The sequence below is a fragment of the Pygocentrus nattereri genome, chromosome 2 (genome assembly GCF_015220715.1).
Source record: "Pygocentrus nattereri isolate fPygNat1 chromosome 2, fPygNat1.pri, whole genome shotgun sequence".
NCBI classification, from domain to species: domain Eukaryota; kingdom Metazoa; phylum Chordata; class Actinopteri; order Characiformes; family Serrasalmidae; genus Pygocentrus; species Pygocentrus nattereri.
The window spans coordinates 20,809,018-20,825,142 of NC_051212.1; the positions used below are offsets into that span (position 1 = coordinate 20,809,018).

Here is a 16,125-nt window from a genome sequence, read left to right on the forward strand (position 1 = left end):
CGTTTGGGTGGCCCTAGTCAGATGATATGTTTTGCTGATTTTCTAAGTAAAAATAAGTTGACACATATTGATACACAATTACTTTTTTTCCCTGAATTTAGCGTATTAGGGAAAAGAAACATAAATTGTGGCCTGCGCAAAAACTATTGCACTTTTTAAGTTTTATTTAAGTTTTGTCACTATGTTAAACTTAGCACAACAAAGAAACTGTGAGCTTTATTTGCAGAAAGTCATATTAGAGTGTGTTCTCTGTAGAGGACGTGTTGACTTATTTTCAAGTTTAGAAAATCAACAAACATGTAATTTGACTGAGTGTGTTAAACCTTTTTCATCCAACAGAACACATTTAGTAAAGGCTTTATGATTCTTACATGTACAGTACCAGTCAAAGGTTTGGACACACCTAACTGAATATGCACTTTGTTGTAAACACGTGCTTAAATGCAAAGGGCTCTTTAATAAAACATGTGCAACAGCTTTTATCAACAAGAAGAACCATTTAAACATTCTGTGGGCTGTATATCTCTGTATTGTCTTTACCAAAGAACCAAAGAGTAATGACTTCTCAAAATATGGATTTACTATGTCAAAACAATTTCTTTAAATTAAATTTAAATTGAATTAAGAAAGTAAATTAGTCATTATTAAGAGAGTTTGAAATACTGCTGCCTATCGAGGGGGAAAATGGCCATATATATATATATATATATATATATATATATATATATATATATATATATATATATATATATTTATGCTTTATCCAGAGTGACTGAGCGGGGCGGGCGCTGCTTTTCAGCTGCTCGTCTCTTGGCTGTGTTACGGCGCTGGTGCTGATGCGGGATGAGTCAGGCTGTGGGATGTTGCTGCCATTTCATCAGCACAATTTCCAAACAATTTCCCTGTCTTCGAAACGTGGAGGAAAAGGCGACGGGATGAGCCGCTGTGTGTCTGAGTGAGCTGGTCAGTGCGGCTGTGGTCTGTTAGCGAGGTTACGGAGAGGCTCTCAGTGCAGGGCGCGCTGCTGTGGGCTGCACCTGTTTACTCTCCCCGTTGTTTTGCTCGTTATGCTGTAAGCGAGTAAAGCAGGCTGGAGCAGGTGTCTGTCTCCGCTCTGGCTGCTTATCTCTCCGTGCGCTTTCTAGAAAGTCCACCATCCTTTCAGGAGCATGGAGTCTGCCTTCACTGAGCTCTGAGCAGCCCAGACAAACGCAGTGAGTACACACGAACTACATTTAACGAGAGATTAGAGCGGTGTTACTATTTATCTGAATGTTATGTAAAGCAAAATACTTCATAAATAGACGTTGGAGATGGGAATTGATAAGGAAAACGCGCGTAATGCGTAATGGCTGGGCCTCAAGTACACTAGGCTGGTCTTACTGCCCAGTCTTATAGTCTGGGTAATGAAGTAGTCCTAAAAATACTGGGCTCACTACCTAATGGCCACTGTGTCAATTTTAATAGGGTTAACAGTGAAGGAAGACAACAAGTGAGTATCTGAAGTGAGTTATCAGTGTGAACACAGGAGATAATAAGGGTGTTTTCTTCATAAAAGCCAGGGCAGGGCTGACCTTGCTGCATGTGATCTAAAGCTGTTATAAACTACATGTCAGAACTGTGGGTGCTGGTTGTTTATGTGCATGCAGCAGATATGTCCTCGCCACGGCTACGGCATCCGGTGTGGGACAATAGGGCCGTGGCTACTGGCTGCCTGGTTGAATACTGTGGCCTTTTAATGTTTGCACTGGCAGGCGCTCTGTGTAATCCTGGCTGAGCACCACAGTGTGTGTGTAACAGACAGACATCAGCAGCCAATTTACAGTCAGCAGCGTTTACCCATAGCTCACTTAAAAGCATGTCATTTAGATTATATTTAGTGCTTGAGAGCTGAAGACATACAAGCAAGCAACTCAAATAAACATCACTACCTCTAATGCTGTATGATACATCTTTATACCGGCACTGGTGTCACAAAGCAATATTAATTTTTAGTATTAGTTGTACTGAAAAGTCACAACTTAGTTAACTGCTAAATGTATGGAATTTGCTGGGTGCATCAGATTGTTCAAAGTAGGCATCAGGATCAGAGCAGATCCAGGGATATTTTAATAGATTGGGCATCTGCTATATTAAGCCTGATCCACCTCTCATCCTTTGTTTTTTGAACCCTGTTTGTTTATGACATAAATGTGCCATAAACAAACATTATTCACACCCTGCAGCAAGACAATGAGGCATGTCTTTAGAAGTTAACAAAAGAAATGTTGGGAGTGTAGAACTATTTTAAAGAGGTGAACAGAAAGAGGCGAATAGATACCTGTAGTATCTTTAATGCCAGTGTTCTGACTGCATTTGAGCTTCTTGGATTTTTACCCATTCTTCTCCCTAATATAGTCACATCCAATCTGCTAGAGGTACCCCCATCACATGATGCTACCTGCGCTTCCTCAGAGACACCAGCACATCGTCACAAACTGCTGTTAATGTCATTGTACACATCCACGGACTTAGAGGAGAATACTAAACGTCTAATAACACATGGCCATGTAGGCTATAGCATCATACTGACTGAGAGGGAGAGGGAGGGTCATCTTACCCACCCAGAGAGATCAAGACCAGTTATGCTGTCTTGGAATCCTGGAGATGGATGGCATCTCCCAGTCTTCAGGCCAAAATTTAAATAGTTGCGTCACGTGGGAGCCCCATAAGCTAGCCACCTTTGTTGAAATGATTAAATTAGTTGCATGTAAAATGCATGACGTTAAACTCACTATAAAACAGGGCAAAATGACAAAATGTATCAGTTCAGCATGACATATTAAGCACATTTTGAAAATATAGTGCAACATTAACTGTCAGGCTAGCACATTGTACCAAAATTGGAAAGATTTTACTAGTTAACAGTTAGGGATGGGTGGTACAGATTAAACTGTATTTTCCAAACTCTAATAAATGTTGTATGAAATAATATAATTCCCAATTAGATCCCTGTTGGATCTTATCCTCACATAGTTTGTTCTGGGACTGGTTTTCTTTTCCTAAAATGATGCCAAATGGAACCTTGCACAGTACTGTAATCTTTAAATCACATTTCCAGAAAGTAAACTTACTATTTAAACAGCTTTTGTCTGTATTTTGAACTAGGGATGGTTTGCCTGGATTTGATGCGATGATGAGGACACTGATCTTTGTGTTTTCATGAATTATACAGCCATGCAGTCCACAGTTATCTACACTTAGTACCATAGACGTGCCATAGACCATAGACCCTTTCGCTGGATGCTTAAAGAACCATATTTGTAAAAGAGATGTGTGAGTATAAAGAACCATTGTAAGGTTTAAAGAACCTGCACATAATGCTTAGGCTCTATACCAATTAAAGGCATTTCCTACTACAGTTCTTCCAAGCACAGAATCTTTTAGGAACAACTACTGTTCAGAGTGCACCCTGTTCTCCAGATGTGTGTTCACCAATACACAGTGGCTAAAATACTTTCTTTCAGCAATCTGATGTGTAATTATTAAGGGATTAAAATGTAAGCCAACCCTGCGGTGACGTTGTTTCCCCCTTGACACACTTGGACTGGTCAGATAGGCTGCAGACACAAAGAACTCTTTTCCATTCAGTCCTCGTTTACATTCACAGACACGATCCAGTTTGGCAGAATAACACAGAGTGGCGGGATGTCATGGCATCAGGCGCTGTTGTGTGTGTGTTTGTGTGTATGCTGTTTCTCAGTTTCAGGGTCTCACTGTTGATCTCCACAGAGCCAGACAGCCATGGAAGCAATATGGCTTTACCAGTTTCGTCTGATCGTCATTGGGGACTCCACGGTTGGCAAATCCTGTTTGATCAGGCGCTTCACTGAAGGACGCTTCGCACAGGTGTCTGACCCAACAGTCGGGGTGGATTTCTTCTCTCGCCTGGTCGAGATTGAGCCAGGCAAACGCATCAAACTCCAGATTTGGGACACTGCGGGTCAGGAGCGCTTCAGGTACTGTAGCACTCGGGAACCATTGCTGTGACCTCACCTGGCACCCTGACTTTAGTGTTGAAGTCAGATTTGATTAAGACTTAACCGTTTGTTAAATAATTGTAAGATGTTTATGGAAGGCTGCGAGATGCCAGTACTAGCTGAGCCTCTTTAAGGTGTTGAATAACTTTAGAGAAGGAGACAATTTAAGAAATTACATGCGATGATATCTCAGGTTGCAAATGGATTAAAGCAATGATCCAGTGGTTTTCCTCAAAAATCATATACCATATTACTGCTAAAGTAAAGACGTAAATGCATATCATTGTTCTCACAAAGAAAACTTTTAATGCGATGAATTTCAAAGCTGCACTGTGTGAGATTTTTTGTGAAAATTAGAAGGAATAACATTGAATCAGGAGAAAAAAACATTCTACAATGTGTGTATGCCACTGTGAGTCACCCTGTAAAAGCCTAAAAGAATAATCTAAAAGAAAAGGTGGTAGGATTTTGCAGGGGTTTTTTGGACCATGTCATATGTCTTTAATACATGTTTCATGTCACATGTAATCTTCCGCTCAAGGAAGGAGTCTCAAGCACAACACTGGGCCTCATTCACCAATATCTTCCTATGTTTTTCTCAAATTTGTAAAGTCCTAAGAAAAAAGTCTGTGTCAGATTCATGACATGTTCTTAAACTGCAGAATTGTTTGCGCCTGTGTAGGTGCATAGATTCTGTGTGTAGATGCTGATCTTGCCTAAGAACAAATCCCAAATAAGACAACACAGGTGAATGTCAGAATCTTCTTGAAAACTGTATAAGTGGAAGAGCAGTTGGTGAACGAGACCCCTTGTTCTTGCATGCAGTAAACACTTCAAAGTCCTGAAAATCCCCTGAACATACATAGTGTAGCTTTAAAGAAAAGGCATTTTGGAGCTTTTCTATTGGTGCATCCATCATGCAGTTTTAATACAATATAGAGGACAGCTGCTGTGTTTAATTGATTTCTTAGCAGTAAAAAGTTGCTCTTTGAGCTGTGCTGTTGCTTTCATCTTATGCTAAACTTACAAAGAATTTAAGAATTTCATTGCACCTGTGGTTTCTCTAGTTTCTTTTGAAATAGTCCATGGTTATCCCTCAAAATCTACGCATTTATTATTTACATTTTTTTTGTATGAGCTATAAAATATAGATCACATGTAATCTTACAGCTCAGCTGGAACTATTTCACTGCTGTGTCCTCATTTCTGTATGTTAATCACACTATACGTTCAGGTGCAGGAACAGGTAACTGAAGCAATCGAGCTAATAGGTAAAAATCGCTGAAGAATTTGGATGAATGTCATTAAAGGAGATGATATCATTAGGCTGTTTTCATGCTGTTTTCACATACAAGACGATGCATGCAGCTCATTGGCCCACTGAAGGCTTTTGCTGTTTACTTTAAAGGGACAGATTTCACAAAACAAATCATCAAAATGTTTATTTTCAAAAAACTCTAAAAATGTTTGAGGAAAACTGTTGGGACTATTTCTTTAAGACATTGAACTCCTATTATACACTGACTTCGAACCTGCTTGTGGTAAATCATCTGACAGCTGTCTTTATCCATAAAGATTGTTGTCCCCATGGCAACCGTGCTGAGGCATCTCTCCTCAGGGAGTCCTGAAAAGAGCTAAATGTCTGCTCACTCTTTCAGTGGTAGCAAAGCTGTTCCTACGTCAGAGATATTTCTGATCAGTGTGATTCACTCAGGCACTTGTTATTTATTTTCTCAGTTGGCATCTGCTGAAAGTCTTTTTTTGGCTCCTCACTAACACCATTTTATCGTTCAGCTTTAGTGAACACGTCTTAATTGCATGTCTAGACTCACCGTTCTTTGGAGCATCACTGGTGGTTTTCTCACAGTGCCTTCTGTTGACTTTGCACCTAATACAACCAAGCACCTTACATTAAATTCAGTGATTTAATTCAGTGATATATATTACATTTTAAACATGCTTCTCTTTTAGTCAACAACCTCAGCAAATTTCATATTCAGTTTTATTGCATTCCATCACATACACACGTCGCATAGCTTTATATGCTGAATACAGTGGACAGAATGGACTGATCCAAAATCACCACTCTTATTCTTAGATGGGTTTTATGTAAACCTGGTCTGTGTCAACACTCATAGAAGGTTTTAGGCACCTGAAAATTTTAGATTTACCAAAATATTTATCTGTGCAGTGTGTTTGTTTGACCAACTAAACACTAATATTACACTAAAAACAAATAACAAAGTTGTGACTTTTGTCTGTTAGTGTTAGAGATGTAGTCAAGACAAGTATAGTGAGTCCAAGTCAAGACCGAGATCTGGACATACTGAGTTAGAGTTGAGATCAAGACCAAATTCAAAATACCATAATAAAAACAAAAAGGAGGCCTTTTTAAAATATATTATACATATTAATAAATAGTGTTATATTTTGCAATAAATGACAACATAAAAACCATTAAATAATATACTGTCTAAATTTTTATTTTTATATCATATTCTTAGTCCAGACTTAACTTTTGGAAGCAAAGGATGGTTAGTTTATATTATGTTAAATCAGTTGTGGTGACAGTTTGGAGTTGGAGGAGAAAACTGGAATCAAGCTTTGTTCTTCAACTACTTTTATCAAAAAAAATGTTTTTACAGCCTTAATGTTTGTTTGCAGTTATTCTAATGATAAATGGTGTTTAACACGTTTACTGTCCAGACAAAGTGTTTTAAACAAATAGCTTAAGTGCCTACGACTGTTGATGCACTTTGTAGGTTTAACATTACTTTCTGTAGCCAGTCCATTTCTGCAAAATTTATTAGCCTCTTCTACATGGTGTTGAAAGTGTACTGTCCTCACTATTAGACTGATCTACCTTACTGGCCAACCCTGTAGATGTAATGACTACGGCTCATGTTTTTCCACACAGTTTGTATCAGTTTTCTAGTCCAATACCAATGGTCAGTCTCTGACCAGTGTACACTGTTAACTGAATATTTTGGTTGATGGGCTGGCAACCTAACAGTGACACTGTGTTTAAAACTTCACACCTACAAAGTACATCGGTATGGTAATAAAATGGCCAGTGAGTATAGGTACAAGGTACATATCGCTGCTGTCGGAAGAAAACCTTGTATCTCCAAAATAATAACTTTACTTTCAATGTAAGTCAATGGAACCAGAAATTTTCCCATGTCATTTTGGGTAATTTCTTTTAGGCCATTCATCATAAAAATTTACAAAGAACGTAAAGAGTAACAGATACTTTCAAATTATGTTAAAAACTGAAAAATGCCAAAAATGGAGATACAAGGGTTTCTTCCGACAGCAATAATATGCCTGTCTTTCAAGTAAGCTAATGGCCAAATTACCATTTATGCTCCCCCCTGCAGGTCCATCACCAGGGCATACTACCGCAACTCTGTGGGTGGCCTGCTACTCTTCGACATCACAAACCGCCGTTCCTTCCAGAACGTTCATGAGTGGCTGGAAGAGGCGCGCAGCCATGTGCAGCCACACAGCATCGTCTTCCTGCTGGTGGGCCACAAGTGCGACCTGGAGTCCCAGAGGCAGGTCACGCGGCAGGAAGCGGAGAAGTTGGCTGCAGCATACGGCATGCGCTACGTGGAGACCTCAGCACGTGACGCCATCAATGTGGAGAGGGCCTTCACAGAGCTGACACGGGATATCTTTGAGCTGGTGAAGCACGGCGAGATCGTCATTACAGAAGACTGGGAGGGGGTCAGGAGTGGATTCGTGCCCAACGTGGTGCACTCATCAGAGGAGGTGACCAAGAGTGAGCGCAGGTGCCTCTGTTGATCCACCTGAAGACTCCCATGACCTGACCCTCACCTATTCAGAATCCCTACAATCAGAGGGCAAGCTTTTGGCCCTCAGCTAAGACATAACTCCTTGCCTGCCTGCTGAATGCTTCCTAAGTCTCTACCCAGCCCCTCCGTTCCTCCACTATTCCATAGAGTTACTGCCTCGCCATTCACAAGAACAGAGCACACCGACCTGAGAAACACCAACAAATGCTGGCTGTTGATTTAGATTGTTTAGAAAAAGAACCAAATGAACCAGTGTGAATGAGCGAGAAAGTGAATGGAAAAGAATATTCTAGAAGATCCAAACAATTGCACATAGGTGTGGCATACCAATCAAATGTTTGAGCTTGTAGGGTCAGAATACTTTGCCTTTATATCCATTGATCAATAAAAAGGACAAATTATAGCACTTTTAATCTCCCCCTAAAGGCCAAACAGTACCTTACTTCTGCACCTTCCCCCTATCTACACATCTGTCAATCATTAGAAAGCCATGAGATGTTTCCCATGAGGTTACACTGTCTCCAGAGACTTGGCCTACTGAAGGCATTCACAAAGACTGTTCCGCAGGAAGAAAAATCAGAGACAGTGGAGTTGTTTACTTGCAGACTTTTATGTGTTGACTACAGAAAGAACTGCTGTTTGGTGCTCAGAAAGCTTATTTGCTGCTTGAGCTAAAAAAAAAAAGACTTGATTCCTTGTTTGAGGTGTATATGCATACTTATTAAGGCTTTGGCTGTGGATACAATGAGATTGCAATATGGTAGTACATTACACTCAATTTCACAAGGTGGTAAAACAGGCCTCAAGTGTAAGACAGTGAATTTTCACATCAACCGAGAATTAGCCTTTTTTTCTAAGTTCATATCAGAGAATATACGGAGTCATTGAATTTGCTGGAGCATAAACTGTAACCAGAAGTACAAGAAGGCCTCAGATCTAAGATAAACTTGTGCTTCTGTGAACTTACCAAAGGGATTTATGTAAATTTGCAATCAAAGAAATAAGCCATTGAAAGAGAATGGAAATAAGGTGCACTGTCCCACGACAAACACCGCTACACATCTCTGATGCTGTCGGCTTCTTTAAGGTTGAGCATAATTACTTAACTTGTATACTCCTCAAAGTGTTTTCAGATATCATCGCTAGGGATTGATTTACACGAATAGTTGAGTTGCACTGGCATACATACCAACATGCCATTAAACCTCATTATACAAACTGATTTTCTTCTATTTCCCAAATGCATTTCAGTTCATCACTTCAGTGAAGATCTGCACGCAAAAATGCACCTTTACTTTTACTCCACTGTCCCTTTCCCACTCAATCTGGAATTAATTCATCACACATAAAGCTCTGAACTTGTGTTGTTCATATAAAAAGAACACTGGGTCTAAGCTGGTTTTCTCTTGAAGAAAAATAAATGCCATTTTCAAAAATCCTTGCTGTCATGCTTTACTTTGCTGTGTGTACACTTTTCCTCTGAACATCACTAGATCTGCACAAGGTTGTTCAAGAGTTGAAATACAAATGTTGTTACATGCAAGCCAACACTGATAAAGAACTGAACCGACACCTTAGACTTACAACCTCACCAAAATATCTTGCACAACTCAGCAAGCTTTGTCAAATGTGACAAAGTTGCTTTGACAGCAATAGGCTAGTTTGCACATTCTAAATTACAGAACATTCTTGAAATGTAACGGTAAACTTACTTTCACCCAGTGTCTTTTCAATGCACTGGAGTGTTAACTTGCTTGTAGCATCATTAACATTTCGACTGCTAAATGGCCTCACAGATCCAGTGACATTCAAACATACTAAGGACAATTAATTTTTTTACACAAAGCATGATGGCTGTGGTCCTCAAAAGTCTCTCTTATTTTTACTGTGGAGAAAACCAGCTTAGACTCAAGAGTTCCAATATGGGTACAACACCATTTTCAGCGGTCTTTTGCCCCACACAGACCTCCAGAACTGATTGGAATGGAACATAATACATATGTAATTGAATGTCTGTTATTCTTAGGGCTGTACAATGCATTTGCATGTTCATCATTACCCACAATACAGGCCTCTGCAGTATGATAATCTAACATTTCATTCAGTAATACAATCATACAGTGCAGTCCTAGTCATATGGCTTGATTCTGTCATTTAGACCGAGGTATTGCAGGGGCAGACTTTGAATTAGGCTGGTGTGGGTGCATCTGAGCTCCTGAACTATGAAATATTAATAACTGTACCTGTTACAATCGGTTGTGGCACTGTGTACCTCTTTATCAAAAGAACTTGAAATGTACTAAAGATTAAAATACCATGGCAAGACTGATGTGCTCCGTGTTATGAGAAATGGTCTCTTAATGGTCTCTTTAGGTCTTACACTGCATTCCCCACCACTAGGCGGTGGCATTCCTTAATCAGCTCAAAAAATGTACTGTAGATACTTCAGAGAAGCCTGATTTGAGTAAACAATAGTGCCACCTGTGGCTGGAAACTGAAATGTAAAACTTTAATGGTGCTGTGTGAATGAGGGATGCACTGATATGACTCGTGCACATTTGCCATTTTTTAATAATAGTTGTAAATAAAAATGAATGAAACACAAGTATTTCCTCCAAGTATACTGATACCATTCTGATAACGAGTATCCTCACTTTGAATTACTCTAATACTCATGTCATTTCATGCCCAATTAGTCAGTCTAATATGTATTTGTGAGCTAATAACACTCAAGTGTACTGAGTGGTTGTCTAAACTACACATTGCATAAAAGCCATTAAGGTAAGTGCTTCTTGACTAGACAGACTATAATTAAAACAAAGTACTCTTAAAAAATAGTCAGAAATTGGTATTGGAGTCAAGGTATGAGTATCAAAAAAAAACAAAAAAAACAAATCACAATACCGAGCCCTAGCACCACCTGTATTGTGCTAGAGGAAGCTGCATGAAAGTTATAATTACTACCTTGAAAAGCCACCCGATTCCATCATAACCCTCCTTCAGTATTATAATAACAGAAAAACAGACTGTCTTATTCATTTTGTGTCTTTCCTCAAAAGCTTCATTGAGTTGCTCATTCAGTATTTAATGGATTCAATGTGACAAATAAATACAGATGAGAGACAGTAGGAAAAAAAAACAAAGTCCAGGAAAAACAGCAGGCTTCAGAGGAGGTGAGAGCTGCAGAGAAAGAGGGAGTGAGAGAGAAGGAGAAAGACAAGGAGCGAGGGGAAGGAGTTAGGATAGACTGGAAGGTCGACCAATGAACAAAGTCCCTTCAAAACACTCGCCCTCAGCGTTCATCCTCTCCTCACATACTGAATCGTCCAGATATTTCAACGAGCAGTACGCGACTCCCACAAAGAGCTCTGTGAATACTCAGCATCGTGAACAGTAGCTCTTACCAGCCAAACATCAGTGAAAATCAGAGGACAGTGGAAAAACCTGGTAAAATATTGTGTGAAGCAAAAACTATTATTAATTATACTAAATAGAATACAAAAGAAAACCGCCGCTGTGACTTTTGTTTGATTTCTTTTTCCTTTTTACTTGAAAAAATACTTTAAAAAGTAACAAATCAATAGATAACAGTGTGGAGGCAGGTAGACACATGGGGTGGTTTTACTAACAGGGGAGAAATTTGGGATGTTGGGGGACAGGGCCAAACAATGCCCCTCTTCTAAGACCTCTCAGCTGATTTAAGGAGGTTGTCTTTGCTCCTCCTCTTGACGTCCCAGTTATAGACACGCGCCATATCTGAAGGGAACTCTGTTAAGGCATGATGTTCAATTTTTTGCACCAAAATTTATATAATTTCTTACAGGATCAGAATACTTTTCATTTTAGTTACAAGACCACAAAGTGATTGGGCAGAAACAAAAAAAGTTAAATAGATAAAACATTACAAAACAAAAAACATTCAGTCTGTACAAGAAAACAAAGGAAGAAAAAAAAACCCACACACTAGTCTAGTGCTAGGCTAAACAAATTTGTTTTAATCTGGAAACATTTAAGTTTCTATTCTATTGCATTTCAACACACCTACAAATGTGGTTGGATCGGATTTGCAAAAATCGAATTTGATGTGATTTTATTTAATGCTGTCAAGACCATCAAAAAAAACAAAAACAATCTGGTAGGCCAAAAATCAAATTTGGGCCAGCAGTCCGAACAAGGCCCAAGACTGCAAAACTCAGTATGATGGTGTCGAGGCAGAGCTCCTGTATTTTCAGAGTCATTCATCACCTCATAACAACTTAAGAAATGTCCAATGCTCCTCTAATAACAGCACTGTCAAAAGTACAATAATTATTAAAGCAAAAGGAGCATAGAGATAATACATAATCAGAAAGAAAAGACCATTTTCATTCAATGTTATGTTATGTATCTACTTCTGTAGATTAATTCTTCCTTCTGTTTGTGTTTGTTTTCGAACAAATTACAGCTACAAAAGGTGGTACATATGAAACAAGGAAGAATGAGATTCATGCTGTCTATTAAATTATTCTTTTCCTTCTTTAATATCAATTTTAATCCCAAGAACCTTAGCAGGATTGAGTAGTCAATAAAGTATGTGCGATAGCTAAAACTGCTTATAACAGGGGCATGTTTGAGGCATGGGCTCTCTGAGCAGCTACAGAAGTAGGACTTTCCAATGAAGGACAAGTGCAAGACACCACTCTATTCATAACTCAAGGCGTCAAACTGCTGGAAGACAACTCCACACTGGGTAAAGTGCAAGGATACTGACTTCAGTGGTTGTGAACTGGTCTCGAAGGAAATCCAGGTCCTCTTCTAGGGACTCCAAGTTCCGGGAGGCTGTGGCGAGGTTCTTCTCCAAAAGCGACTGAGCTTCATCTATATCATACTCCAACATTACGTTTGCCTTTTTCAAGAAGTGATCACATATGAACATGTGCTTCAACTAATACATATATATGCAGAGCTGTGCATTAGTTAGAACACATTTTTATTGTAATTTCCAATAAGAAATGACATTTATCAAAAAAAAAAGGAAAAAACATACTACATATAAGACACAGCAGCTTCAAGAACTACTTAATATATTTTAAACAATTACCTGAACCAATCAACAGCATTCCAATTTCATTGTGCATTCCTTATTAATAAAGACCTTTATTTACTTCACAATTGTTAGAATGGATCAATCTATTGCCCTCCCGAGGATAGAACTGAAAAAGCCTGATGTACATCTGGACCTTCTCTTCACTGTTCCGTTTTACCTGCTGTAGTGTCCAATTAAACTTTTGTAGGGTTTGGCAATCAGTTAATGATTTGAATCAGATGTGTGAGGGCAGATAGATTAAAAACACTAAACTTTAAAATATAAGTTAAGCTAACATGGTCCTCTAGAATAAAGCTTTCTGTGGGAGCACTTACCCCAAGCCACAAACACACTTTATCTGTGGGTGGGACAGAGGCCTTACAGTACACATTATCAGCCAAGAGGAAGTGTGTCTCCATTGGATCTGTAGTGTCCTGTACCAATATATGCAGATATTACTATACATATGAGTAGGCAGATGAAAAGAATACAACAGATAGACAAACAGATAGCAGGCAGACTGATAAACAGACAGTAAGATAAACTATGAGATATATATGTTGCGCAGGCTAAAACATTTCTACAAGGATGCAGCAATTAGCACTCAAATGGCTTTTTACTCTTCATAGGAGCGTTTTATCATGTCGCATATCGAATCATCAGGGACACTCTGTGTCCTTGTTTGACAACACAGTAATTTTTCTTTCATTTCTTTTGCTGTTTTGTGTTGTTAATATCACTGCAAGGCACACTGCTTTAAAAAGCATGTTAACTGCTTAAAAAGGTTTTTTTTTAATATCACTATTAATGGATTAAAAAACTGGACTTACCTTTTTCTTCTGCATGTGCCGTAAGATTTCTAATGTTTGCTTGATTTGTGGGATCTGACTTTTCAACCTTAAAAAGATAAAACTTAAATCAAACTTTAATCATGTTTTTTTTTTAATTAACAAACATCCTATACTCCACATATACTCACACCTTGCAGGCACTCATAATGAAATTAGCTAGAACTAACAAATCCCTAGCATGATTTTTTTTTTAAAGAAACAAACTGTGGGCATTCCACATCACTCCATTTGGAAGAAAAGAAAACAACGCAGCCTTGTAATATCTGAAAATGTATCAGTACTGCAGTAAACTATCCATGACAAGCAGCTAAACTACAATTCCCAACGGCAGTATTGAAGAATAGTTTCTCTTCCAATGTTTTGTTGGTCATGTAAACGCAATCCATATTACTTTTTTTAATACAGATATTGAGTATCACTTCACGAGGGCAGCACAGCAACGCTTGTTGTTCATTACTGCGATATGAGCATCTGGATATTGCACAAACTTGCCAGATGCAAGAAATACCCCCAATCCAATCTGTTTACGTTGTCTTGTAGTATGTGGATGTTTTACTAAACACAGAAATTCACTGGTCAAAATAAGGCGTACCATAACCCCAACACAGAGAAACCTAATCGCTATACTAATATGCGGCCCTTCTTCACATGAACGCAAAGGTTCCCAAACCTCAGTTTCTTCTGAGCCAGGTTGAGTTCCATGTATTTATACTTCTGATACTGTTCATCGAGTTTCCTCAGTACAGCATCTGCTGTGTCATTGCCAGGCTGCTTCATAAAGGAATCCACATCCTCCTAAAGAGACAGAGGAGACGGTCACAAGTCAGTGCTTAGGACAAACAGACAGTGACAGCACCACGATATTAAACCAGTTACAGCAGACAGCAGCATTTAAACTAGCTGCAAGTTTAAAAGCTGGTAAATTCTGTATTTTCAGTATGCATACAAAATACACTCAGGGTGCTACTGTTGGGGGCAAAATCACTGCGTTTATTATATATGACAATATACAATAAAGGCGCTCCCTGCCATGGGGGTCTAAAAACGACCCTCAAAGGCCCTTAATTACAACATTTCATAATGGGATTAATTTCTGCCCACAGCCTCGTTAAAACAGAAGAGTTTAATTATTCGTTTTCTGTGTCATTTACAATTTGTTTTCTTCACCGAGGTTAATTAAGCATTAAAAGGAGATATCTATTTTTCTCCTTAGCTGACCATCACAGCATTTAACGCATCACTTAAACGTTGAAAGAAATCTGCCCAGTGCAGAGCAGCGAGAAAACAAAGACCAGCTTAAGAGAACGAAACTGACAGCGGCTGCCACAAAACAGCCCTGTAGGTGATCTACTGATACACTGCTGGTTTTAAAGCAGGTAAAAGCCCAGTTTGGTCTCCAGGCGGCCTGTGTGCAGCGTTCGCCTGGGCCACAGCCTTAAAAGGAAACGGCCAGGCTGCTCGAAGCTAAAACCAGCTTCCTATTCGCCAGCTTCCTGTTGGAATTGTCCCGTTCCACCTTAAATGCTGCAGCAGTTACGTCTGGCGCCTTGCCTTGGACGCATCCGCTGCACCACTTAAGGTGGAACGGGAAAACTCCACCAAGAATAGGAAGCCGCCTGCAGCCTCGACCGGAGCGCAGAGCACCACGCCAACACTGCGGGCAGCATAACCGCCGAAAACAGGCTCCAGACGACTTCACAAAACGCCTTAGCCTTGGTTTAAACGTCTCTGCCTCACATTCGCTCACCACAAATATCGCTTCGGGGATTCCGAGGTGTTTTTTCTTGCTCGCCGCTCCAGCATTGCTACTCTCTATGGTCGTCGCCATTTTGGAAAGACTCGTAGCCCTTCCTCTTTACGTGGACGCTGGGCGTTCCTCAAAACACACACGCACACAGGCTTTATACGGCGGCGCCGAGGGGCGGTAAAATGGCCATACAGAAGACTGTGGTCGAGCTAAGATATGAACTGTAGTTTTATTTATGATAAATGTTCCTCTAAGTCATCTAACTCAGAGGATGAATGATACGAAGCATGTTTACGTGCCGGAGCAGTTCACAGAGCAAACAGCAGGTGGCAGCATTTAGCCAGAAACGCTCAAAGAAGCTTCAGAGGAGAAGACCGGAGCGGACCGAGCCGTGAATCAGGTGGGTGGTGAGCGGGGTGGGGGGCACCGATGATTTAGCAGTTACAGATAAAGACTTGTTTTGTTAAATTCTTGCGGTTCCACCCACTCTCTCTCTCTCTCTCTCTCTCTCTCTCTCTCTGTCTCTCTCTCTCTCTCTCTCTCTGTCTCTCTCTCTCTCTCTCTCTGTCTCTCTCTCTCTCTCTCTCTCTCTCTCTCTCTCTCTCTGTCTCTCTCTCTCTCTCTC

The 16,125-nt window shown here is 39.8% G+C and overlaps 2 protein-coding genes across 2 annotated transcripts; one reads left to right on the plus strand and one right to left on the minus strand.

Annotated features, from left to right (window-relative positions):
- The first annotated feature begins 823 nt into the window (after nucleotides 1-823).
- Nucleotides 824-10,162, plus strand: rab39bb (RAB39B, member RAS oncogene family b). Its single transcript, XM_017710264.2, has 3 exons — nucleotides 824-1,214; nucleotides 3,772-3,998; nucleotides 7,400-10,162. Exons 2-3 carry the CDS (start codon nucleotides 3,784-3,786, stop codon nucleotides 7,824-7,826), a joined length of 642 nt encoding a protein of 213 aa, XP_017565753.1. The 5' UTR covers nucleotides 824-1,214; nucleotides 3,772-3,783; the 3' UTR covers nucleotides 7,827-10,162.
- Nucleotides 10,163-10,390: 228 nt separating this feature from the next.
- vbp1 (von Hippel-Lindau binding protein 1) lies at nucleotides 10,391-15,653 on the minus strand. Its single transcript, XM_017710265.2, has 6 exons — nucleotides 15,501-15,653; nucleotides 14,424-14,548; nucleotides 13,733-13,799; nucleotides 13,238-13,336; nucleotides 12,584-12,722; nucleotides 10,391-11,593 (listed from the first exon to the last, which is right to left on the minus strand). The coding sequence occupies exons 1-6, from the start codon at nucleotides 15,579-15,581 to the stop codon at nucleotides 11,517-11,519; spliced, it is 588 nt and encodes a 195-aa protein (XP_017565754.1). The 5' UTR covers nucleotides 15,582-15,653; the 3' UTR covers nucleotides 10,391-11,516.
- Between the last annotated feature and the right edge of the window lie 472 nt (nucleotides 15,654-16,125).

Bases quoted from the DNA above. Each gene is read 5' to 3' on its own strand.
- rab39bb (XM_017710264.2), top strand. From the start codon at position 3,784: ATGGAAGCAATATGGCTTTACCAGTTTCGTCTGATCGTCATTGGGGAC. The intron at 3,999-7,399 runs GTACTGTAGCAC...TCCCCCCTGCAG, and splicing joins GCGGGTCAGGAGCGCTTCAG to GTCCATCACCAGGGCATACT.
- vbp1 (XM_017710265.2), bottom strand. From the start codon at position 15,581: ATGGCGACGACCATAGAGAGTAGCAATGCTGGAGCGGCGAGCAAGAAA. The intron at 13,800-14,423 runs GTTTGGGAACCT...TATCTTTTTAAG, and splicing joins CTGGCTCAGAAGAAACTGAG to GTTGAAAAGTCAGATCCCAC. The intron at 11,594-12,583 runs GTATCCTTGCAC...AGTTCCCTTCAG, and splicing joins GTTCACAACCACTGAAGTCA to ATATGGCGCGTGTCTATAAC.